This window comes from Schistocerca gregaria, chromosome 2 (assembly GCF_023897955.1).
Source record: "Schistocerca gregaria isolate iqSchGreg1 chromosome 2, iqSchGreg1.2, whole genome shotgun sequence".
NCBI classification, from domain to species: Eukaryota; Metazoa; Arthropoda; class Insecta; order Orthoptera; family Acrididae; genus Schistocerca; species Schistocerca gregaria.
This window is the reverse complement of record NC_064921.1, coordinates 886,942,083-886,967,920: the sequence shown is the minus strand read 5'-3', so window position 1 is coordinate 886,967,920 and position 25,838 is coordinate 886,942,083. Positions and strand designations below refer to the sequence as shown.

Here is a 25,838-nt window from a genome sequence, read left to right as displayed (position 1 = left end):
GTGTTTCACCATCTGAAAGATGATGTCTATTCAAATTTCATGCCACTCATAAAAGTGGTGCTAGTAGTGCCACTATGAGGGTGTGAATCAGGTTTGCTTTAAATACACCCTGTAATAGTTGTGAGCATTACTTACCTTTGAGTTTGGATATGGTGAGTTTACATTAGACAAAAATACCTTTAAGGCAACAAAGATGGCAATGTCAAGACTTCACAGAGTTTGAACAAGGTTATGTGACAGGGCTACGAGAAGTTAGATGTTCCTTCTGCAATACATCAGAAAGACTTGACAGGAATGTAGCCACTGTACATGATCATTGGAATCAGTGGTCACGAGAATGTATGGTCGCAAGAAGACCAGACTCTGAACAGCCAAGTAGCACTACCAAGAGGGAAGACCATCATGCTCAGTGCATGGCTCTGGCACATCATACTGCATCTACAGCAACAATTTGAGCAGCAGTTGGCACTAGAGTGACACAGGAAACTGTTACTAGTCAGTTACAGCTCCAAATGCTCTTTACCGGGCATTTCACTGACGTCAAACCATCACCATTTGCGATTCCAGTGGTGCCAAGTGAGAGCTCATTGAATGAAACCCAATTCTTCCTCAGTGCCAGTGATGGCCGTTTGTTGATTAGGAGGAAGCCAGTCAAGGACCTGCAAGCAACCAGTCTGCATGCTATACACAGTGGAGCTACACTTAAGAGTTATAACCACTCTGACTGCAAAATTGTATGTTGATCTCTTGATTTGACCTGGTGTGCCACCATTCCTGAACAGCATTCCAGCTGATGTTTTGCAACACAATAATAATCGCCCATATACTGCTGTTGTAATCTACCATGCTCCACATAGTGTCAACATGGTTCCTTGGCTTGCTCAATAACCAGATCCATCTCCAATCAAACACATGTGGGACATCATCAGACAACACCACCGATGTCATCCTCAGACAGCATTAACCACCCCTATATTGACTGACCAAGTGCAACAGGCATGGAATTCCATCCCAGAAACTGACATCTGGCACCTGTACAACACAATGCATTCACGTTTGCATTCAACATTTTGGCAGTTACACTGGTTATTAACATACCAACACTTCACATTTGCAATGGCTTATTTCACACTTACAGCACCCTGTGACCTTGCAATGTTAATCACTTAACTATGTTACCTAGACAAATGTATTCCTGGAAGTTCATTATTCTATGTTAATTACATTTTAGTGCAGCAATTTTTTTCCGTCAGTGTAGGTTTTCAACGTCTATGAGCAATCACTTAGAAGCAGCAACTGACCAGCAATTCTGTCTCATTGCAAATTTACAGTTTCCTTCACTGATCTTTGCCTTTGATACTGTGAAATAATTTACCACTTTTGATATTCTACAGTGAGAAGATTTTGTACATATTTTATATGCCAGTAAAAGAAGGTGACTGCACACAGTTAGAGACAATAAAAATGTAATATATTACTCTTAAAGTCATTTTCATCAGTGTTTATGAAACTAACATTGTATTCCATTTCTTTTATGGTAGAAAGTGGGCATAAAGAAACGCAAAAACAATGTATTACAATGTGGTACAGAAACCAGAATGCCTCTACATAAGGGAATGCCCTGCACTGAATTGTAATTTAAACAAACAAGAAAGCATCAAAATACAGAAACAGAAACAGTAAGGAAATGACTGATTTTATTTACACACACACACACACACACACACACACACACACACACACACACACACACACAGGTTGAATGTCAACAGGCCAAAAAAACAGTTCTCCTACCATCTCTGAAGCAAAAAAATTAACAAAAGTGTATTCACCAAGTTCAAAAGATTTAAACACATAACATACATAAAAACACAAGAAACAGCAGAAAGAGGTACCTCCAGAAAGAGAGAGAGAGAGAGAGAGAGAGAGAGAGAGAGAGAGAGAGAGAGAGAATAAATCACAGCTAAACCAAAAATAGTAGTGCGTTTGTACCCACCAAATCTTCCACTGCTCTGTGTTGACTGCGAGGGCATGGCTGTCCGAGTGGGGGGTCCGTTGGTGCTTGAGGGCATGCTGTGCTCGCATACGTCCGCAGCCCTGATGCCCACAGCGGAGGCAGAGCCACAGGCCTCCCATGGAACCAGAATCCTGCTGAGGGATTACTGTATTTTAGCTTTTTAAGGTTCAAAATATTTTCTATAAATAGTGTTCACAACCTCAACATATTTAAGGAATGGTATCACAGAAGCACCGAAAGCCATTGTAATATACTGTTTCTTCAGACATCAAGTTTCGAATAAGTGAACATCTACCAGTCAGATATTAACACTACACCAAGTTTTAAGAAAGGTTCCTTGGCATCAAAATCATAATTGTTTCAGCCAGCTGTTCACAATATGACTTTGGCCAGACAGTATGTTGAACACTGCAAATGGTTGTCTATTGTAGTACTTGGCGATAAATGAAAAATATATAACAGATGTATGTGTACATGATAGCTGCTGTAACTAAAATCAATTATGTATTTAACGGCAAGAAACAGTCCTTTCAACTGAGGTAATGTTAATTTACAACTTGAAGGAAGTCAGTTGACAGAAACCAGTTTATGAACACACACACACACACACACACACACACACACACACACACAGCAGCTTTTGGTGGTTTCATAATGCTGTTCTTTCAATGTCCCATCGACAAAAGCACATTATGTTGCTAGATGCACACATTTTTATCTACAATGAAATGGAGAACTCTTTCTCAGGGCAGGGAATTGTCATCTACAGGATAGACTAGTATGATACTTCCTGCCAATTGGTGACCTCACACAATACTGAATGACTTACGTTTTTAGTGGATGCTGAGTATTTTGTGACCTGATCCTCCCCCTCCCCTACATCAAGTGCTTGTCCCTCACTCAGGGTGTTGTTTTTCCTGAAATTTGTCACGTCTAAGGTAATTCTGGTCTCCTAGAAAGACAAGGCAGTTACCTGATGTATATTACGCATCACATCCCCTGATGATATACTACAATCACTACTTTTAAATACAGCATTTAGATAAACCTACCAATGTGCAGCTGTAATAGCCAGCATCATGCAAATGTCATGTAAAATTAGGGCAGCCATGCTTTGTCTGCTCCCCAGAAACTATGTAAATGCAAGTGCCTTGAAAGAATCATGTTAAGCACATTTCTAAAAAATAACTTTGGACCTGAATCTCAAATATAACATAAAATAAGGGAATATAGCTACCACTCACATCTAAGGACTGATGTGTGGAGCTTATAAACAAGTAACAGAAAACAAAATTCTATACTTCAACCTCTCACTATTCTTCTAGTGAAAGTCCACACTTTCGCACAGACAACTGAACACAAATTCATGTAGTAATGGCCTCAATGTGGAAGTTTACATTTGGATGTTTGTGTGAATGTGTGTGTGTGTGTGTGTGAATGTATATTGTACAAGAAAAAGACCACGAGCTCGAAAGCTAATGTGAATACTGTTATCTGTTGCATTTTTGTGTGCTTCACTGCAGTCCACTATAGGTGAGTGGTTGCCTTTCCCTTATTTTACGTACTGTTCCATCCAGGTATTTCCATTACTGTTATACAAGCTCAAATATTAATGGTTGCTGAACTATTCTTAACAAATGGTTGCCACGGCAGGGTAAGCAGCAGTATGGTATTAACATGTCTGTTTAAAAGAAGACCCTTTCTGCACCTTTCAAATGAGGAATTGCCACCTGGATGGCACCCTTCAAAGCATCTGCACAGACTAAGAATGGGACTGACTTCCAGCAACACCACTGCCTATCACGTTCCCTGATGGTGTACTACACCCACTACTTTTAAATATGGTGTTTAGGTAAACCTAACATTGTGCAGCTAAAATAGTCATCATCGTGCAACTACCCTGTAGAACTAAAGCAGTCTGCTAATATGATCTAGCAAATGCATTGTAAAATGGAAGTGTCATAGAAGAACCATGTCTTCAAACCCCGAAGTATGACAATCAGGGAATATTATGATTAAAAGTAACTTTCAGAATTCTTATAAAATCCTAAAAACAATAAGTATAACTAAATTCTGAAAGACAAGAAAGAACCCTCATACATTTCTCAGTCAAGTACTTGAAACAATTTTCTTGGTGGATTCGTACAGCACCCAAGAGTTAACTATTTTGAATATGCTCCTGCAATTAATGTGACAAACACTGAAATTTCTGTCAATGAATTAAGGAACACCGTTGGCGGCCTCTTACCAAGAAGGTTATACTGTTCTTGGCATATGCCATATAAGGCTGACACGATAACACTGATCAGCAGCTTAAGATAATGATGACTGAGGTAAATCCATACTGTCACAGGATGTAGAAAAACACATGGATAAGGAGCATGAAATGAAGAATTTGATACGCCAGATTTTTGCTCTGTGCAGAGGAATGTGCCTAATGAGACGCAACATCATTTTTATGTTACAAGTGAAACTTAGGAGCCATCATACTGTATGGAATTAAACTTTGTACATTGAGGGTTTTCTTTATCATACAGTAAATGGAAAGAATATAAACTGTTTTGAAGCATACGCAAATTTCAAAAATGTTTTGTTTTAGCTACAATCTGTTATCATAAAATGACAGGAAACTACATACTGGTACTTAAATGCTTCGTGTATTTAGTGTTTTTAGTGTTATAACTTTGTGCTTTGAAAGTAGACTGTTTCAATGTTAAGGCACTATGGTGATCTATCAAAAACAAATTGTTTTGGTACAATCTGTCACAGTTAAATATCAAATAATGACATCTGCAGGTACAGTCTTTAGGCAGTATATACCATATTGCCAAATAAGGAGGTGTTGGAGCTGTAGTAGAGCAACTGATAGCATCGTGAGCTATGAAGTAAAAGGTAGCAGGTTCAAGGTTAATGTACACCCTCTTGCAACTTTTTGCCACCCCTGAAAGAGGATTCAATAAAAGTATTATCTGCAATAGCCAATGTCATTTGCCGTAATTCTTGTTGCACAGGCCAATGACTGGAATGTTTCCCCAGTGGGCAGAAATCTTAACGTAACTGTCAGTTTGTGACACAAAGTAAACACAAGTTACACACTGGCAGTTTTTGTTATCAAATTTGTGTAAAATATATATACCTATCTCTTCATTTTAGGGGCTGCCTCATGTTTATATCTTGCCGGCAAATACCTTTTTCAATTATGGTGAGCAGCTTTGAAAAATCTCCTTTTCCTATAACAAATCTTGAAATTTAATTGCTGACGCATATTACTCCAGAGTGAGGATAGTCAATGCAATACCAAAACTATGGATATTATGCATATGCGAACTGATATTAGACACTATACTTTAACTTATATTTAATTCAAAACAGAAAATGGGATGAAGATTCAATTGAGTTAATGAATAACTTTACTAGTATGTATCTCAAATCACTAACAAGGATTATTTAGTGTTCCTCTACAGCAACTCACTTTTCAAATCCATCAAGTCCACTATCTTCAAGATTTTCACCACTCTTCCTCGACAATTAACACACCCTATTTTATGAGCATCCATTTCCATAAAGGATCCATGCGATTTACATGCGAGATGCAGCCAAACTACAGCTGGAAAGTGCCAAGGTCGCAAATCATGAAGAGGAGCAAGTTCTGTGAATGTAGCACAACGGACACCACACCTAGCACGCTTTAAGATGAAGAACATGTTCCACGTGAGGACAGCATAAAGGACTGAACATAAATCTGACAACATACCGTGAAGCTGAAATCAGTGAGCTAGCAAGAGGATAATGTGTGTGCAAGAATGATTACGGTCTAATCAAAAGTAAGATTACATCTAATATGAGACTACTTGGAAAGCCACCTCTACTGGGGCCTGTATATGATCAATAGAAGTAGAAAGCCACTATGGGGTGATTTCTCAGACACTTTCAGCATGACTGATTAATGGACCGCTTCCAGGTGTTTATACATAAAATGTAATCAACAACCCAGCTGAACAACCAAAAGCACACTATCATGTCACTAAGATGCTTTCTGGATTCAGGTCCAGATAAGGCAGCGGTTTATATAAGAATTTTTAACATTGTGCAGACCTGTCAGCAACTGTGATAATTGAACATGCAACACGTTAGCCTCAGTTGCAAATAGAAACCAAACTTTACCCATGTTTAAGCCAAAGTAATTTGGTCTTCTTCAGAAGCAAGTGACACTAAACTACCATATGCCATAGTTTGGTCATGTCAAGTATAAAACTGTAGCACCATAGTAACTAGTCATAATCTACATTACTTGGGCTGAAGAGTAACAGCAGACTCCACTGTGCGGATGAGGTCGGTAGGCCGCAAGAGCTGCACCAAAAGTAAATGCGGCAAGCAGCTGTGTACTGAGCATTGCTGATAGTCATGCGCATGCGCGCATGGAAATATAGATACGTAACGGTAGCTAACTTTACATTAGGAATTGGATTAATATAACCATTAAAACCTTTAATGGCATAATACAACCTTCTTTCATGAAAGAAGGTTGTATACATTGAAGAACCCTGGAGATACTAAAAGGTATCAGATAGATTATATAACGGTAAGACATATTTAGGAAAGAGGTTTTAAATTGTAAGACATTTCCAGGGGCATATGTGGGCTCTGACCACGATCTATTGGTTATGAACTGTAGATTACAACTGAAGAAACTGCAAAAAGGTGGGAATTTAAGGAGATGGGACTTGCATAAACTGAAAGAACCAGAGATTGTACAGAGTTTCAGGGAGAGCATAAGGGAAAAATTGACAGGAATGGGGGAAAGAAATACAGTAGAAGAAGAATGGGTAACTTTGAGGGATGAAATAGTGAAGGCAGCAGAGGATCAAGTAGGTAAAAAGACGAGGGCTAGTAGAAATCCTTGGGTAACAGAAGAAATATCGAATTTAATCGATGAAAGGAGAAAATATAAAAATGCAATAAATGAATCAGGCAAAAAGGAATACAAACGTCTCAAAAATGAGATTGACAGGAAGTGCAAAATGGATAAGCAGGAATGGCTAGAGGACAAATGTAAGGATGTGGAGACTTATCTCACTAGGGGTAAGATAAATACTGTGTATACAATAATGAAAGAGACCTTTGGAGAAAGGATAACCACTTGCATGAATATCAAGAGCTTTGAGGGAAACCCAGTTCTAAGCAAAGAAGGGAAAGCAGAAAGGTGGAAGGAGTATATAGAGGGTCTATACAAGGGCGATGTACTTGAGGACAATATTATGGAAATGGAAGAGGATGTAGATGAAGATGAAATGGGAGATACGATAGTGCGTGAAGAGTTTGACAGAGCACTGAAAGACCCGAGTCAAAACAAGGCCCCAGGAGTAGACAACATTCCATTAGAACTACTGACGGCCTTGGGAGAGCCAGTCCTGACACTACCAGCTGGTGAGCAAGATGTATGAGACAGGCGAAATACCCTCAGACTTCAAGAAGAATATAATAATTCCAATCCCAAGAAAAACAGGTGCTGACAGATGTGAAAATTACCGAACTATCAGTTTAATAAGCCACAGCTGCAAAATACTAACGCGAATTCTTTACAGACGAATGGAAAAACTGGTGGAAGCCGACCTCGGGAAAGGTCAGTTTGGATTCCGTAGAAATGTGAGGCAATATGGACCCTACGACTTACCTTAGAAAATAGATTAAGGAAAGGCAAACGTACATTTCTAGCATTTGTAGACTTGGAGAAAGTTTTTCACAATGCTGATTGGAATACTCTCTTTCAAATTCTGAAGGTGGCAGGGGTAAAATACAGGGAGCAAAAGGCTATTTACAATTTGTACAGAAACCAGATAGCAGTCATAAGAGTCGAGGCGCATGAAAGGGAAGCAGTGGTTGGGAAAGGAGTGAGACAGGGTTGTAGCCTCCCCCCAATGTTATTCAAACTGTATATTGAGCAAGCAGTAAAGGAAACAAAAGAAAAATTCTGTGTAGGTATTAAAATTCATGGAGAAGAAGTAAAAACTTTGAGGTTCACCGATGACATTATAATTCTGTCAGAAACTGCAAAGGACTTGGAAGAGCAGTTGAATGGAATGGGCAGTGTCTTGTAAGGAGAGTATAAAATGAACATCAACAAAAGCAAAACGAGGATAATGGAATGTAGTCAAATCAAGTAGGGTGATGCTGAGGGAATTAGATTAGGAAATGATACACAAAGTAGTAAAGGAGTTTTGCTATTTGGGGAGCAAAATAACTGATGATGGTCGAAGTAGAAAGGATATAAAATGTAGACTGGCAATGGAAAGGAAAGCGTTTCTGAAGGAGAGAAATTTGTTAACATCGAGTATAGATTTAAGTGTCAGGAAGTCGTTTCTGAAAGTATTTGTATGGAGTATAGCCACATATGGCAGTGAAACATGGACGATAAATAGTTTAGACAAGAAGAGAATATAAGCTTTTGAAATGTGGTCCTACAGAAGAATGCTGAAGATTAGATGGGTAGATCACATAACTAATGGGGAGGTATTGAATAGAATTGGGGAGAAGAGGATCTTGTGGCACAACTTGACTAGAAGAAGGGATCGGTTGGTAGGACATGTCCTGAAACATCCAGGGATCACTAATTTAGTATTGGAGGGCAGTGTGGAGGGTAAAAATCGTAGAGGGAGACCAAGAGATGAATACACTAAGCAGATTCAGAAGGATGTAGGCTGCAGTAGGTACTGGGAGATGAAGAAGCTTGCACAGGATAGAGTAGCATGGAGAGCTGCATCAAACCAGTCTCAGGACTGAAGACAACAACAACATGGCGTAATACACTCCTGGAAATTGAAATAAGAACACCGTGAATTCAATGTCCCAGGGAGGGGAAACTTTATTGACACATTCCTGGGGTCAGATACATCACATGATCACACTGACAGAACCACAGGCACATAGACACAGGCAACAGAGCATGCACAATGTCGGCACTAGTACAGTGTATATCCACCTTTCGCAGCAATGCAGGCTGCTATTCTCCCATGGAGACGATTGTAGAGATACTGGATGTAGTCCTGTGGAACGGCTTGCCATGCCATTTCCACCTGGCGCCTCTGTTGGACCAGCGTTCGTGCTGGACGTGCAGACCGCGTGAGACGACGCTTCATCCAGTCCCAAACATGCTCAATGGGGGACAGATCCGGAGATCTTGCTGGCCAGGGTAGTTGACTTACACCTTCTAGAGCACGTTGGGTGGCACGGGATACATGCGGACGTGCATTGTCCTGTTGGAACAGCAAGTTCCCTTGCCGGTCTAGGAATGGTAGAACGATGGGTTCGATGATGGTTTGGATGTACCGTGCACTATTCAGTGTCCCCTCGACGATCACCAGAGGTGTACGGCCAGTGTAGGAGATCGCTCCCCACACCATAATGCCGGGTGTTGGCCCTGTGTGCCTCGGTCATATGCAGTCCTGATTGTGGCGCTCACCTGCACGGCGCCAAACACGCATACGACCATCATTGGCACCAAGGCAGAAGCGACTCATCGCTGAAGACGACACGTCTCCATTCGTCCCTCCATTCATGCCTGTCGCGACACCACTGGAGGCGGGCTGCACGATGTTGGGGCGTGAGCGGAAGACGGCCTAACGGTGTGCGGGACCGTAGCCCAGCTTCATGGAGACGGTTGCGAATGGTCCTCGCCGATACCCCAGGAGCAACAGTGTCCCTAATTTGCTGGGAAGTGGCGGTGCGGTCCCCTACGGCACTGCGTAGGATCCTACTGTCTTGGCGTGCATCCGTACGTCGCTGCGGTCCGGTCCCAGGTCGACGGGCACGTGCACCTTCCGCCGACTACTGGCGACAACATCGATGTACTGTGGAGACCTCACTCCCCACGTGTTGAGCAATTCGGCGGTACGTCCACCCGGCCTCCCGCATGCCCACTATACGCCCTCGCTCAAAGTCCACGCTGTCGCGGCATGCTATCAGTGTTAAAGACTGCGATGGAGCACCGTATGCCATGGCAAACTGGCTGACACTGGCGGCGGCGGTGTACAAATGCTGCGCAGCTAGCGCCATTCGACGGCCAACACCGCGGTTCCTGGTGTGTCCGCTGTGCCGTGCGTGTGATCATTGCTTGTACAGCCCTCTCGCAGTGTCCGGAGCAAGTATGGTGGGTCTGACACATCGGTGTCAATGTGTTCTTTTTTCCCATTTCCAGGAGTGTATGTAAAAGAACTTACGTCTGAGGGGACCAATACCCCTATTTAGGCATTGCTGCCTTTCCTTCTCTCAACCGTTATGTTTTGCTAAGAATATGTAATGTGACACAATATACATGCACATTCATTGTTCCACTGTAATAATGGCGTTATATGCCAAAAAAAAGATCCTCGGAAACCTAACACTTAGCCTGAACTTTCAGCAGTGTATTCAAAATTGAGAAATAATTTTGCCGAGTAATAACTATTCTTTCTCACAGGCTCCAAATCTGTTATAGGGGTATCGATCTCCTCAGAAGTAAGTTATTTTACATGTTACGCCATTAAAGGTTTTAACGGTCATATTAATCCTACTCCTAATATAAAGTTAGCTCCTGTTATGTCTTTTTATTTCCACGTGCACATGTGCATGATTATCAGCAATGGTCGGTACACAGCTGCTCGCCGCATTTATTTCCGGCGCAGCTCTCGCGGCCTACCAAACTCGTCCGCACAGTGGGGCCTGCTGTTTCTCTTTAGCCCAAGTAATGTGGATTATGACTAGTTACTATGGTGCTTGACATGACCAAACTTGGGCATGCAACAGTTTAGTGTCACTCGCTTCTGAAGGTGGTCAAATTATTTTGGCTGAAACATGGGGAAAGTTTGGTTTCTATTTGCAACTGAGGCAGACGTGTTACATGGTTGGTTTTTTATAACATGGGATTCTTGTGACAGAAGCAGGCAGACGTTTGATAATTTAATAGCAAGACAAGCAATGTGTCACAGAGTGAAGAAACGGCAACTGCATTCATTGCTGTCAATGGTAATCACAAAAGGGTTAAAAATCAGAATCAGTGTTTGCAAAGCACTTTAAGCAAAAGGTCTGTGAGTAAGAAGAATGCTGACTGATATTACTGTCAAAAGAGCAGTCATTATAAGGCTGACTGCACGAAAGACTGCCGAAATTTTCAAGAGAAAATCAAGAAGCTAAACATCAAGCTCCGAGTGCAGAAATGAGGAACGTTTTGGTTACTAATTGTGATACTGTTTGTCTTGCTGGTAGCACTAGGTCAAAACACATTAAGTCACACTAGGAATAGTTTTTAATGCTCAAACCATTAGGGAATTTCGAAGTTCCTGTTCAGACAGGAGATAATTCAGTTAAGGGCCTTTGCTGAAGGTATTTGATCAAGGAAGTTAAATGCACTAGTAAATGGAGCATCGGAACCTTATACACTGGAGGTTACACTGTATGTATCTGATACGGGGAAAAAAATCTGTTTTCAAGGGGAGATGTAGGCAGTAAAAAGTTCGGAAGTCACATTTAATAATATTAAGATTAAGGTCTTCAGTGTGAGGCTAGTGGCAAGTAATGTAACAGCTGAAGATCAGTGTTACAGAATGTTATTTTGCACGGACAATATGGAAGAAGCAAACTGTGCATCTTCTGATTTAGCTCTGTTATGGTACAAGAGGTCGGGACATGTAAATTTCAAAAATTTGAAGAAAATTGCTGACTGTGATATGATCCCATAAATAAAATAAAATGCCTTACGTAACTTTCTCTCTCAGTATGTTAAATTGCATAGGAAGCGATTCAGATCAAATTTTCAGACTCATACCTGTGCTCCAGGAGAGTTTATTCATGTTTATGTATGTGGAAAGATGCAACACACATCATTAGATGGAGCTAATTTCATATAAATTTCTATATTTTCTCAAGAACAAAATTTACGTCGCTTCTGTGTTCTCAGAGTTTCAACAGTTTGTAGAAAGGCAGGCAAGGAATAAGCTTAAAGTTGTAAGGACTGATATTCGGACAAAATTTGTTAATGATTAACTTCATAATCATTTCAAGAAAACTGGTATCATCCATGAATCCAGCTCACCACAAACACCAGAGCAGAATGGTAAAGTTGAATGTGAAATCAGATCTAAAGTGGAATGTGCTCTCACAATGCTTATCAATTCTGTCTTCCAGACATAGTTGGGGACAGAAGCTGTCAACATGGGAGTCTGCACATTAAATTGCTGTCTATGTATGCCTAATAGTGATGAGGTGCCTTATGAGAATGGTTCAGGAAGAAAACATCATTAAAGCATAGATGAAATTTGGTGCTGAATGCTGTTTGCAGATTCACAGTTTCGGTCCAAATTTCAAAGTAAATCAAAGATGATGGTAATGGTTGGTTACAGTAACAATTATAGGCTGTATGATCACACAGCAAAGAAGATAACTAGTTCAGGAGATGTGGTTTTCAATGAAAATGCCACAGAGCACACTACAACACTCAGGCCAGAGAATGTTACATACAAGTGTAACTTCCTGACAGCTGCAGAAGAGGAATTTGCACAAGACCACAGATCCTATGCTACTGAAAAGGCTGCTCAGTCAGGAACAAATCTTAGAAACTGTTACGAACTTTGCTCTCCAGTTTGTTTCCAAAATTATGTGGTTTATGCAGCAACCACTGATGAACCACAAGCTTTCAGGGAGGTGATGGCACCCAAAGACTCTGACGAGTAGTACAAACCAATGAAAGAGCAACTGCCATCATTGGCACTAAATAATAGGGAGAATTTAGTTGGTATACCTCCATATCACCAGGCTGTTGGTTGTAAGTTGGTTTACAAAATTAAACTAAACCAGGTGGTAGCATAATGAGGTATAAAGCTAGGTTGTGTCCAAAAGGGTATTCTCAGAAAACTGGACTTGATTACAGAGAAATATTTTCACCTGTTGTTCGGTATGAATCAATTCACATTTTTTGGCTTTGGCAGGACTGTATTATATTGTCGTGAAGCAATTTGATGTGAAACCTGCTTTTCTCAATGGTAATTTGCGAGACGATATATTCATGAAAAAGCCTGAAGGTTTTATTTGTGAAAATACAAACTTAGTCTGCAAATTAAACAAAAGCATTTACAGACTGAAAGAGTCCTCAATGTCGGAATCAATTTTTTTTTACAGTTATTAAGTGTTTCAATTTCAAACAGCTACACTCAGATAGTTGTGTATTTTGTGCTTAAACTGATGGCCAAGAACTGTTTTTATCTATTTTGTTGATGATGGACTAATTATGAGTAAATCAACAACAACTATAAATAAAATAAATGAAGAATTCAAAACTCATTTTAAAACTGTGCTTGGCAATCCCAGTTACTTTGTCTGCAATGAGGGGTACATTAGTCACCCCTCAGAAAAATTCCACATGAACAATTGCAAGTCCTACGCAACACCCACTAACTGCAGTTTACAGTTGCATTTAGGACAGTACTCAGCAAATGAAGATCAAAAATCTATGGAAAATGTTCCATTTCATGAGGCTGTAGGTGGACTGATGTTTGCTGCACAATGACAAGACTTGACATGTTTCCTGTCAATCAAGTCAGTCAGTTTTTTTTCTTTAGCAACCATGAGCCTGAGCACTCAACTGTTGTTAAGCACATTCTAAAGCATCTCCAAGGAACAAGAGATAAAGGTGTTAAACACAGTGGTAATAAGCTTAAACTTATGTCACATGGTCATCTCACAGGCAAAAATGTGTTGCCAGATCCGCAACAGAAACAGAGTATGTCGGAGCATCTGATACACCTCATCACCTAACTTTGCACACTATTAAAAGTGCTTGGAGTTAACATGGAACAACTAACACTACACTTTGTGTACAACCAAACTGCATTACAATTAATGAGAAACAATGATAATCACAAAAGGATTAAACATATTGATAAGAAGTTCAATTGCATTTTAAAAAACTGAGTGATGATTCTATTCTTGTTTCTTATGTGAAGTCAGTAGATCAACTGGCAGACATGTTCACAAAATCACTGTCAAAAGAAAAGTTTCTATCTGATTGTAAATAATTGTTGAGTGTGTCTTCACAATCAGCAAACAAGAGTGGGAGTGTTGCACAGTATAGCTTGTTGTGCTGATAGAGTGTCTTTGCGTTTCTAATGTCTTATGATCTTTGCCATTTCTGATCAGAACACGGTCTTGCATACCTTTGCACGTGTTTGCATTATTTTCAAGGAAATGTTCTGTGTCTGGAACTTTTAAGCGTCTTCGTTTTATTCAAGAAATAAAACTCAATTCATCATATGCTGTTATAATTTAATTACAGCCTGTCCAACAAATCACACTGAAGAAACACACCAGAAATAAAAGTAATTCAAAAAACACTCAATTTGTTGCTCTCCCTTGAAAATTAAAACTACTCACTAATTGGGATGTCAAATGAGTGGGATGCTTCTTCATTTATACAGGGTGTTACAAAAAGGTATGACCACACTTTCAGGAAACATTCATCACACAAAGAAAAAAATATGTTATGTGGGCATGTGTCCGGAAACGCTTACTTTCCATGATAGAGCTCAATTTTATTACCTCTCTTCAAACCACATTAATCATGGAATGGAAACACAGCAACAGAACATACCAGTGTGACTTTAAACACTTTCTTACAGGAAATGTTCAAAATGTCCTCCGTTAGCGAGGATACATGGATCCACCCTACGTTGCATGGAATCCCTGATGCGCTGATGCAGCCCTGGAGAATGGCGTATTGTATCACAGCCATCCACCAATACGAGCACGAAGAGTCTCTACAATTGGTACCAGGTTGCGTAGAGAAGAGCTTTCAAATGCCCCCATGAAAGTCAAGAGGGTTGAGGTCAGGAGAGCGTGGAGGCCATGGAATTGGTCCTCCTCTACCAATCCATCAGTCACCGAATCTGTTGTTGAGAAGCATACAAACACTTAGACTGAAATGTGCTGGAGCTCCATCATGCATGAACCACATGTGTCGTACTTGTAAAGGCACATGTTCTAGCAGCACAGTTTGAGAGTATCCCATATGAAATCATGATAACGTGCTCCATTGAGCGTAGGTGGAAGAACATACTGACGAAACTAAAATAAGCTCTAACATGGAAATTAAGCATTTATGGACACATGTCCACATAAAATCTTTTCTTTATTTGTGTGTGAGGAATGTTTCCTGAAAGTTTGGCCGTACCTTTTTGTAACACCCTGTATATTGACATAGAAAGCCACCACTAAGTACAGGAGTTCTGAATTTTTAGAACAGTGCCCAATACTTAACCAATACTTCTGTACTTATCCGTCTGTGTTATAATTATTTCACAAGTTGGGCCATCCTCTACCATATCTAAATTTTACCAAACTGAAGGTGTCTTAACATGTGGGTAGTAATAGCCACTTACTGTTCCATCAGTTGATACCGTTGCCCCAGCACCACTCTTTAGACATTCTGCACATTCACTCGCTATGCCTCCTGGTTTCAGTGCCTTCTTCACTCTTGTGAAATCAACTGCTTTTGTCACATGGGGACAGCACTTACCACCTGCATTAAAAAAAAAAAAAACCCTTTCAATAATATCAAAAACTGAACAAACAACTGAAAAGAAATTTAAATACTTTTGACTATAAACTTCTCATGCAAAACTAAAGTACAGATTTGTACATCATTGTGATACATTTTGTAAAACACTTCATACATAAATCTAAGTAACGGTTAAAGACTCTTACTGATTAATATAACAATATTTCCTTAACTATTTTTTCAACACTGAGTATCATCACACAACAGCCGTAAACTAAGCAAAGCATAAGCTCAGTGTAGAATACACACTCTTACCTGTAGCACTAGCCTGATTTTCATCATTAGAATCTGTTGAATCAGCTCCATTTTGCAATGATGGGTCTTGTTGACGGCTCTTCTTCTTTTTTCCCATGTTAAAATTTAAGTGTGTTCTGGCTACCTGAAAACTGAATGTAAAACAATGTGTGTTACACACCAATACAAAAGCTCACCATGGAACCGTTTACAGCTAAGACTGAGTGAGGGACTGAAAGTGCCCTCCTCCACCCCCCCCCCCCCTCTCTCCCGATACCTTGTTTGGGTTGACAGACTGACCTCTAACATAGACCAAATTCTAGATTACGATGAAGTATGGTATGGAATTGGTAAGGCAATTAATGTGACTATGGAATATGAATTGTGATAGAAAAACTGATCTATAGTGAAGGCCTTGGTCTATGATGACTCCAAATTTAACTCATTTCTCACTATCGAAACAAACTGCAAGATAAGTTCAGGAAACTGTATTAAATAATACATGAATCACCAACTAGTCTTTTCACACATGCTTATCAACATATACCACACATTCACTTCAAAAAAATCATGATCTCACACCAACAATGATGTCAACATGACAGATATTTGAGCCTCAAGAAAGAACTACTGGATGAAATCTCCAGCAAACCCAACATCTCCAGAACAATAACTAACAAATTACTGGGCCCCTCGGGATTATAGGGGAGTTCTGGCTGAAAATGAAATTCAGTAAATAAAGAATATTTGTAAGGGACTTGCCTAATACATATTATAGCTTCTACGCATTTACTTATTTATGAAAAAAGTGCACAAAAAATTAAGTAAATACAGAACTGCGGCATTGCTATAGGTCCATCTCTTACCAAAATATTTCATAGTCACACTCACTAGCTTCACTTCACTACCAAACTGTCAGCTTCAGTCTAACCTACATGATGGACTGCATATCAGTCTTTTACTCAGGGTGGGGTGCAATATATAAAGGGACATGGGGGTGGCTCACATTCAAATCATCCTTTCTCAGGCAATCTCAAGTTCTCGTCTGTTTATGCTCCAGCCAACTACCATGAGATATAGGTCCACACTCTTATGACATTTATTTATTACGACACACAAAGAATCATCATAGGCGCTGTCTCTGAAACATATGTCACAGTTCAAAGAATACACCAATGGACTGCACTATTCATTAGACCATAAGCAGAAGGGAAAAGCGAACAGGGGTGTCACTACATAACTCCTACCATATAAGTGCATCAGAAAGGCCAATGACTTAATGAAAAACTTTAAATTATCCTGAAATATAAGGAAACACAATGCCTAATACTCATTCTTCTTCTGTGATGCATTCTCTAAGAATTGTGCAGAAAGCAGGAGTTTATTTGGTCCATCTATAGCTCAAAATAAATTTGCTGCTGACAGATGTCAGTAGTGTGGGTGGAGGGATTGGGGGGGGGGGGGGGGGGGGGGGGAGGGGGAGTGGCGAATCTGCTTTTCCATGTACATAAGCCATCACTCTGTGTTTGACTCTCCACCTCTATCTCATGTAACCAATTTCTGCACTTAGCTAACAAACTAGCAACACAAAGAATGTTTGTCATCAAAGAAAGCTGTGGTTGGCTGATGCCTAATCCCCACCACTCAAATCACTGAAACTATCACAATTTAATTTAATCATACAATATCATCCAATAATACAGTTGTACATCCAGGTACCAGTATTTTATTTCCTTTACAATTATAATTAAATCTTCCACTCCACATATTTGCTAATTTATCCATTTACTTTCCTATCTCTTCCACAATTCCTAACATACCACTCTCCATTATCTGGAAAGCAATTAATGTGTTTTTGGGAATAAAATTCCACGAGTCTCTGCCGCGAGTTCAAATTAGCAAACACTGATTTCAGACACACCAGAGGCTTAGTTCTGGCAACTCCTCTTATTTTACAAAGACCATCCAGGCCACTTACTCTTGTTTATTTCTTTCCTTAACCACCCAATCATCTTTAATTGTCCCATCAATCAGTTTAATAACTTTATTAATAATTTGTACAAGTTTGTTTCCAGTGCGTCATTTACCTGTTGTTTCAGTTTTATCATTATGGATCTTCAGGCGAACTTTCAAACTTATTAGAACACAGTAATATCAACTTAATAACATTCTGTCCTGAAATGACTTGTTTGAAAGTATGGCAACAGGTCTTCTACACATCAAGAATAAGCTTAACTGGAGTCTGTATTGGGTCAGTGTGTGGTAATAGTAAGTCCCCTTCAGAATCTTGGCTCTGTCAACAGTCTAATCAGCAGTCGAGCCAAGGTATCTGTTAGTCTGAAAGGTGATAATTCACTTGCGAGTTGGCGAAACTAACAAATGTGAATACAAAATAAAGATTATGATAACTGATTGATCTGGAGCACAGACCAGGCTCCGTGTACCCCTTCACATTAATGTACCTCTTGTTATGAACAGCTGTTAACTACAAAGTATATTCAGGGAAACCGTAATACAATGTAAACAAATCACCAACTGCAAAACTATGCATGACTGGGATGGAGTGCTCTTCATAACAATCATTCCTTATAAGAATGCCTATGCCTCTTGCATAACCCCCCCCCCACCCCCCACCCCTCCTGGCCTCGCCAGAACAAACATCACTTCAACACCCATACAAAGCTGCTGAGGAGCTTTCTGTATTATTCCCGATAACGCAATTGTTATCAGTCAATACATAAAAATCTCTCTCCAGACGAAATAGTGCTTGGGAACAAAGATTCCTGTGGGTATATTATGACAAGTAGATAAATATTGGGAATATGGAAGTGTCCGATTCCACCCGTCTGCTCTGACCCATGACGTCATCAATATGGTGGAAATAGATATTCTAAGGGACTCCAATATCGCGCCTATGATACCACTACACACACAAGGCAACAAGCACGAAAATACGTATAAATAAGACAACAACATCTCCCTCCAAAAATACAATCAAACTAACGGGACAACTGCGAGAAATTGGGGTTTTGGGAGGGTACAAGCTAAATATAACATTAAAAAAAAAACTCACCTTCATCCCAAAACCACAAGGAAAAAAAATAATAATAATAGTAACAAAATCCACAGGAATCTGACACTTCCCTTGACCTATATAGGTCAACAGCAGCTGACGACGTCAAAATACCAACGTCTACATCAAAAACTATGGAAATTGGAATCAGATATTCCCCTTGACCACAGCAGACGGTACCAAAACACCTACAGAGGTCAACTACAACTACTGATACGTAAAAACCAACACCTACAACTACGAAAAACAAAACCAAAAACATAACACCTCAAACATTAAAAACTCAAACATCCCTACATAAATTAAAACACGTTCAATACACAAAACATCATCACAACTCGAGAAAATAGACCCAAAGAAACAATTACTTACCACCAACAAATTTCGGTTAGCCACCACAAAAACACACACACACACACACACACACACACACACACACACACACACACAAAACAGAGAGAGAGAGAGAGAGAGAGAGAGAGAGAGAGAGAGAGAGAGAGAGAGAGAGAACGACATAAAACACAACAAGACATCTACAAGCACAACCAACTACAACTCCGCGCTGTAATGACATCACACACCACAACACCTTATGTCATGGGTCAAAGCAGATAAGCGGAATCGGACGCTTCCGTTGACCCTAAATATTTAATAAATTTCAAAGGATCAGATGATAAATTCTGCAATTGAGCATGAGCCCAGTGGTTTAGCTGTAGCAACTTTTGTAGAGTCTACAAATAAAAAACACACACCTGCACTGTTTCATCTAGCACTCACTCAATCTCAGAGCTACTGGTAGAAAAAGTGCAATCTTGCTAAGTTGAAGCACAGTGAAGCCAATCATAGTGCAAATATGGGGAGGAACAATTGGCAAAATTATTACAACACACACCTACTTCAACCATGGTGGCAAATGACTTTAGGAAGGGCACTCTTCTGCCATAAAATAATGTAGGCCTAAATGCATACAGCTGGCAAAGGCTCATAATTTGTATGTAAGTCGCCATGCCAATGAAAAGTTATTCTACTCATTAAATAAAAAACATAACTAGGCAGAAGCATAGTATGTTGGTCAACACGAAACTCTATAATTGTGTTTGCTCTTTACAGATTAGATAAATGTGAGAACTATGAATAAACCACTGTTCCAAAGCGGATATTTTAAAATTTAATTCATTCTACAGTAGCCAACTGGTGCTTTTCTAACAATTTATAAACACTTTTCTTTATGAAAAGAAATATGACACTGCAATATCAACATACTGGCCACATATCCAGCATCATTTACTATGTCCTCTAATAGCTTTTTTATTGTTATTCAAGGCTAGTTACAATTTTGTGTTAAGAAACTGATCTTCAAACGATGAGAAATAATGCGTCAAAAGTGGGTAATTGGCCTTTGATTTCTTTGACTGCAAATTAACTACAATACCAATGAACTACCGTGCCCTAGTAGCCACATTTGCGGATAAGGAACAGAAGTAATATTAACAACAATCTCGAAAGATTCCGTAAATTTAGGAAGAGGGAGGCATACCTTAAAAGGCGCAAGAAAATTGACATAGTTTAAAGGGGTGGCATACTAGCACAATTTGTAAGAACAATATCTGCGTTGTTACTGTTTACATAATAAAGCACCATGCATCAAGGCGAAAATGTTATGAATGGCAGCAACTGCTACGTGCAGTATTCCTCAGGTGAGTTAGACATGTTCAGGTGCTTTGTCTCATGCTCAGTCTGACCATTTTGACTACAGGGAATGACAATTACTTGTTTACTTCACTAAATGTCACCAATCAATTTTCACGAGAAGTGCCACACCAAACGATGGCAATGGTAATTCACCTTCCATTAAGTGTCACCACAACAACACAACGTAGCCCTAGAAGTGCTCACTCACAGATGTTCACAGTATAAACACAACATAAGCCTGCAAGGCTATAGACCAATCTGGCATTCGATGACTACACCAACATCAATTATCTTTTGTACGGAGTAATTTCAATTAACAGTGTGCCACAAGTAGGGTTTTCGGTAACCATTCTACAACAACATTTTACTCACAAGCGTTCGCTTAGACAGGATAGTACAGTTCCACACGAATAGCTGACAACGTCTTTCACCTTTTTTAAGTTATCGACTTACGAGAAAATGTCATTATTTTAATTCTGTACTGGTATATCTGTTCCAAAGTTGGGCATCACGAACACCATCACCTTCGTACGACAACCTCATGGCAACTATCAGAGGGGTTACAAGAACAGCGCATGCAGGTCTAAAGAGTTAATCTCTGGTGAAACGGCGCTAACTTTCAAATGTAGTTACTAGATCTCGTGTCTGGTTAGCCTGCTACAAAAACTTTTTTTTTTTATTTGGTAAGTTTTGGCGTCCTCCATATTCAATGTGTTACAGATGTAGCACTAGTTGAGTGAGGAATGAAATGAAGCATGGCTTGTGTGGACGCCAGACAAAATTCTACTGATATGATTGAAAATCATAGATAATCGACATGCGTATTTCTTCCACTGTGTTGTTTTGCAACAAGAATACAATAAAATAAAAAAAAATTCTCTCAGCCCACGAATCCTTGGTCTTCTTATGGAGTCACGTCATTTGACATGCAATGAAATATAGTCATTGGTCTATACAAAACTGCTTTGGGGAAAGTGCCATAAAATTCGTATTCGGAACAGTACAGGAAAATTCGCTGTTGAGAGACGAACTTTTCATTAAGTTTTCAACATGTGGGTACTACTAATTCTATCAAACCATTCATTACCCACAAGTCGAATTTGTTTCGACTCCGTTGTACAATTTTGGGCCAAGTTTATTCTTGTTAGATAGGTTCAGAAAACAAATGATTAACGTACTAAGCAATAAAAACTAAAGCAAAGGAGTGCTTTGCTCTTCGCCTACTTCGCTACCCTCTTATGTGTGCTGTTTGTTAAGATTCATAAATACGTGACATCTGTTACGGCACGTGAATAAATTATCAAAATAATAGGAAAAATTACACTGAGTGTAGCTTGATGGCTAATTGAGTAAGAATCAGGCTATAAACTCAAACCTGTGAGTTCAATGCCAGGTTGGTATCAGAGATTCTTCTGTCTATGCTTTGAGTATAATATGCGAATATAATCTCGTTCTGTAGTTTAGATTCCTTGTTAAACGCTAGATCCACTGTGTCTGGTTGGGTAAAACAATTCACACGTCGGGAAAAGGTAAGTTCGTAAAATCTCCAATAGGTCCTTCTTCTTTTTCTTCTGATGAGTAGGCAGTTAGGCTATTCCTGTCGCGTAGTGAGTTGTTACAAATATTTTCTTGGATTTCCAATGCATCTCCTACCAACTGGTCTATATGACAAAAGTTATTTTAGTATTATTCCTTCTTGTATTTTATTCAGGTGTCAGAGCCAGTTTTATAGTACCATCTACTAAGCCTAGTAAAATACTGTGGCACTCAAACTAACGTTCCAGCTGAAGACAGCTTTACTTTTTATGTTCATTGCCATCTTCGTAACTTGTTATCATCGATTATTATTCCAGGATGAAATTTTCACTCTCTAGCGGAATGTGCGTTGTTATGAAACTTCCAAGCATATTAAAACTGTGTGCTGGACCGACACTCGAACTCGGGAGCTTTGTCTTTCACGGACAAGTTCTCTACTAAATGAGCTACCCAAGCACGAAAACGTGTAGACCTTTACTTCCGCCAGTACCTCATCTTCTACTTCCCAAACGTCACAAAGTTCTCCTACAAAACTTGCAAGACTAGCATTTCTGGAAGAAAGGATATCGCGGAGACACTGCTTAGTCACAGGCTGGGGGACATTTCCTGAAAGGAATTTTCTTTGTGCAGCGGAGTATGCGCATACTCCATGGAAAACAATGAACGTTATAAGATATATTCTAAAATATACTATCGGATCTACTGAAATTCAACTTTTATTTTACAAACTGCTTAGACTGTATAGTCTCTGGCCAATATTGTGTATCTGTGTCAGCTAAGATTCGTATGTTGAACTAGTTATTTTACGGGATTTGTTTGTTGTGAAATGGAAATGGCTTCGAAATCAAAGGAATGCACTTTCATTTGAGAATTATTGGAAATATGCAGGGTATTGCCAAGCTTATGGCGTGTTAAATGAAACGAGTATAAGTGTCGCCAAAAGAAAACAAAGAAATACGATCAGCTTTTGTCGAAATGTAAGGAAATGTTCAGTACCCGAAAGAGCTTTTGTTAGTATACAAGTTAAATTCGTTGCAGACAAATTATAAGAATGAACTGAAAATAATTATGAGTGCATCGAATTAGCGGAGTTGGTCCCGACGAACTGCTTGAGACAACACTTTGGACCTTCGATGCCTTGAAGGGCAAAAAATTGTTAACGTAATGTAAATAAAAATTTGTGAACTTCTTGTATTTTTTAAATCGAATTTAAATAAATAAATAGTACGTAGATATAATTACAATTATTGGTATAGCCATTTACAGAAGTACATCAAATGAGCGAGCATTTATCTTTAGAACGTTCCAGTAATCATTTGTCTCACTTATACTCTAAACAGTTAGTAAATTATCATGTTTCAATCACGCTCTCTTCTTACACCACTCTTCCATTCATCTACATTGCCTCTTTTTCTTCACACGAGCCAAATAAATAACAACTAATCTCGGTATTCGCCATGTTTGCACGTCCGACATTTAACACGAAGTTTGTGCACTATCGGTTTTTGGCTGGAGGCAACCGCCGATGTATTGTGCAGTATTGTTGATAGTCTGGAGACAGCTAAGGACATGCAGGAACAGCTTGTAGGCCACTCAGCTGGTTCCGATACTGCAGCCTGAATTACCGGCCCACTTACCACAATAACAATAAGGTGGCCGATGTTTACTGTTAAGACTTTGCTGCTCGTTTTGCACTCCGAGTACAGTGTATTTTCCTTTTACCATGCCTCTCTGACATTGAACAGTCCATTGTCCGACCATGGCATATAGCGAAATTGTCCATTTAACTGTGCAAACATGGACAAGTGAACGAACGATGAATTATGTGATAGCCGCTGTGAATACGTTATTGAAGGAAGTGTATTGGCAATTTCCATTATGTTTGTTGTTTTGTTGAACAATATACAGTTCGGCGTGATTGATACCTGATACCCCGATGAGCCAGTTACAAATTCCTCATCACCTCTAGGAACGCTTTAATCGTGGCGCTGATGGGACGGACATGGTTTAAAAGTGAGCAGTCATGACTGGAAAAGGGAAGTAATCTAGGATCCGGCAACTCATTACTCGTTTCCAACAACAGGCGACCCTTACTGTTGAACACGCCCGAAGAAATCTATCCTTTTTCTATTTCTTACAAACAGGTTAGACGTTGACTAATTGACAGCAAGTGGAACCGAGACCCAAGCACTTGTTTCTATTCTTATATGTTAACGTCCCGATGAACTGAATATTGGCTCCTTTGGGCCACGACTGTCGACGCGACGCTTGCAAGCAAGATAAGACTGTGAAGGAACGTCTTGTCGATGCTGGGGTTACCAGCGACTATCACCACCTCCACTGAAGAGGAACCAGAGGGTTCACGACTCACTACACACGAAAGTACTTCTCCGTCTCACTTTGGAGGTAGCCAATTTGTGTGCTGCTATTGTTACATATTTTTATTACTGAAATTTATCCAGTAAAAGTAGAAGCACTGTATAGCTTCTTATCACCTGACCTGTATTGTCCTATTCTCCCTGCAATGAAAAAAACACAGCTCATTGAGTTCTGTATTGCCAAAGTACCTCACCTCCTATTTATGTAGAGCACTAACAAAAATAATGAACAGGGTAAATAGTTTCAAGTTCTTAGGTGTGCATATGGATGGAGATATAAATTGGAAAACCCACATAGTAGATCTACTAAAACGTTTTAAGTTCAGCTACTTTTGGCATCAGATAATTGACAAACTTTGTGTTGTAGCGTGTGACTGGTGCTTTTTTTAAATTTATTTTATGTGGAACGCAGCAGTCACTCGGAAGGAGAGTAATTCACAGACACATAAGCAATCTCCGTTAATCCGTATTCGGGAGGACGACGGTTCAAACCAGCGTCTGACCACCCAGAGTTAGGTTTTCCGTAATTTCCCTAAATCGCTTCAGACAAATGTCAGGATGGTTCCTTTGAAAGAGCACGGCCGACTTTCTTCCCCATCCTTGACATAATCCGCGCTTTTGTTCCGTTTCTAATGACCTCGATTTCGACGGGATTTTAAACCCAATTTTCCTTCCTTCGGTTAAGCCTTGTAGAAATATGATACGTTCGTTACTGTCTATGATAGTATAGATAAATTAGAAGGTATTGTTAGTCACCATGTCAGACTTTTGCACGTGAAGTGGCTGTTTACGAGAATCTTTTTCTTTTTCGATCATTTATTTCATTATTTTTTTATTTAAAGTAATATTCATTCATATCTTCGCAAAGTATCACCTGTGCAAAACTGGCAGTTTTGTTGAGAGATTAGAAGTTTTGCACGTCAAGGAATTCAGAATTTGGTAGCTGTTGCGTAGACGATTAATGAGGTATAACAAGTCAAGGTATATCATACATGGGTGGTTTGATAAGTCTCGTAAATTTGCATGAAAAAAGAAAGTTGTCCCTTCATCGTTGCTAAGCTCGATTATTCAAAGGATCGTATAAGGAACTTCAATAATGTACAGCGTACAGTTCATTGTTGACAGCCTTCTTAATTGGTCAGTTTATCAATTGAATGAAAATGGGGAAAACCAAGTTTCGTGTTGTTATTAAACATTTTTATTTGAAGGGATGAACTGCCATACAAATCAAAACAGAACTGAATGAAGTTCACACAGACATTGCACAATGACAGAAGACCATTTACCTATTGTTCAACGAATTTAAACGTGATCGGACAAGCATCG

General features: G+C 39.5%; 1 protein-coding gene across 7 annotated transcripts in view; it reads right to left on the bottom strand.

Moving 5' to 3' along the window:
- The window catches only part of LOC126335315 (ubiquitin carboxyl-terminal hydrolase 45), a 159,193-nt gene extending 137,964 nt beyond the window's left edge, over positions 1–21,229 (bottom strand). The window contains exons 1-4 of one of the 7 annotated variants that reach the window (XM_049998466.1): positions 21,052–21,229; positions 15,855–15,985; positions 15,421–15,560; positions 1,997–2,151 (exon numbers count right to left, since the gene is read on the bottom strand). In XM_049998466.1, the coding sequence (XP_049854423.1) occupies positions 1,997–2,151; positions 15,421–15,560; positions 15,855–15,951 (392 nt within the window). In that variant the 5' untranslated portion in view covers positions 15,952–15,985; positions 21,052–21,229. Of the gene's footprint in view, positions 1–1,996; positions 2,152–15,420; positions 15,561–15,854; positions 15,986–20,676; positions 20,694–20,751; positions 20,918–20,970 lie in introns of those variants that run through there. The other 6 variants (XM_049998469.1, XM_049998471.1, XM_049998473.1 and 3 more) reach the window with 6 other exon arrangements.
- Between the last annotated feature and the right edge of the window lie 4,609 nt (positions 21,230–25,838).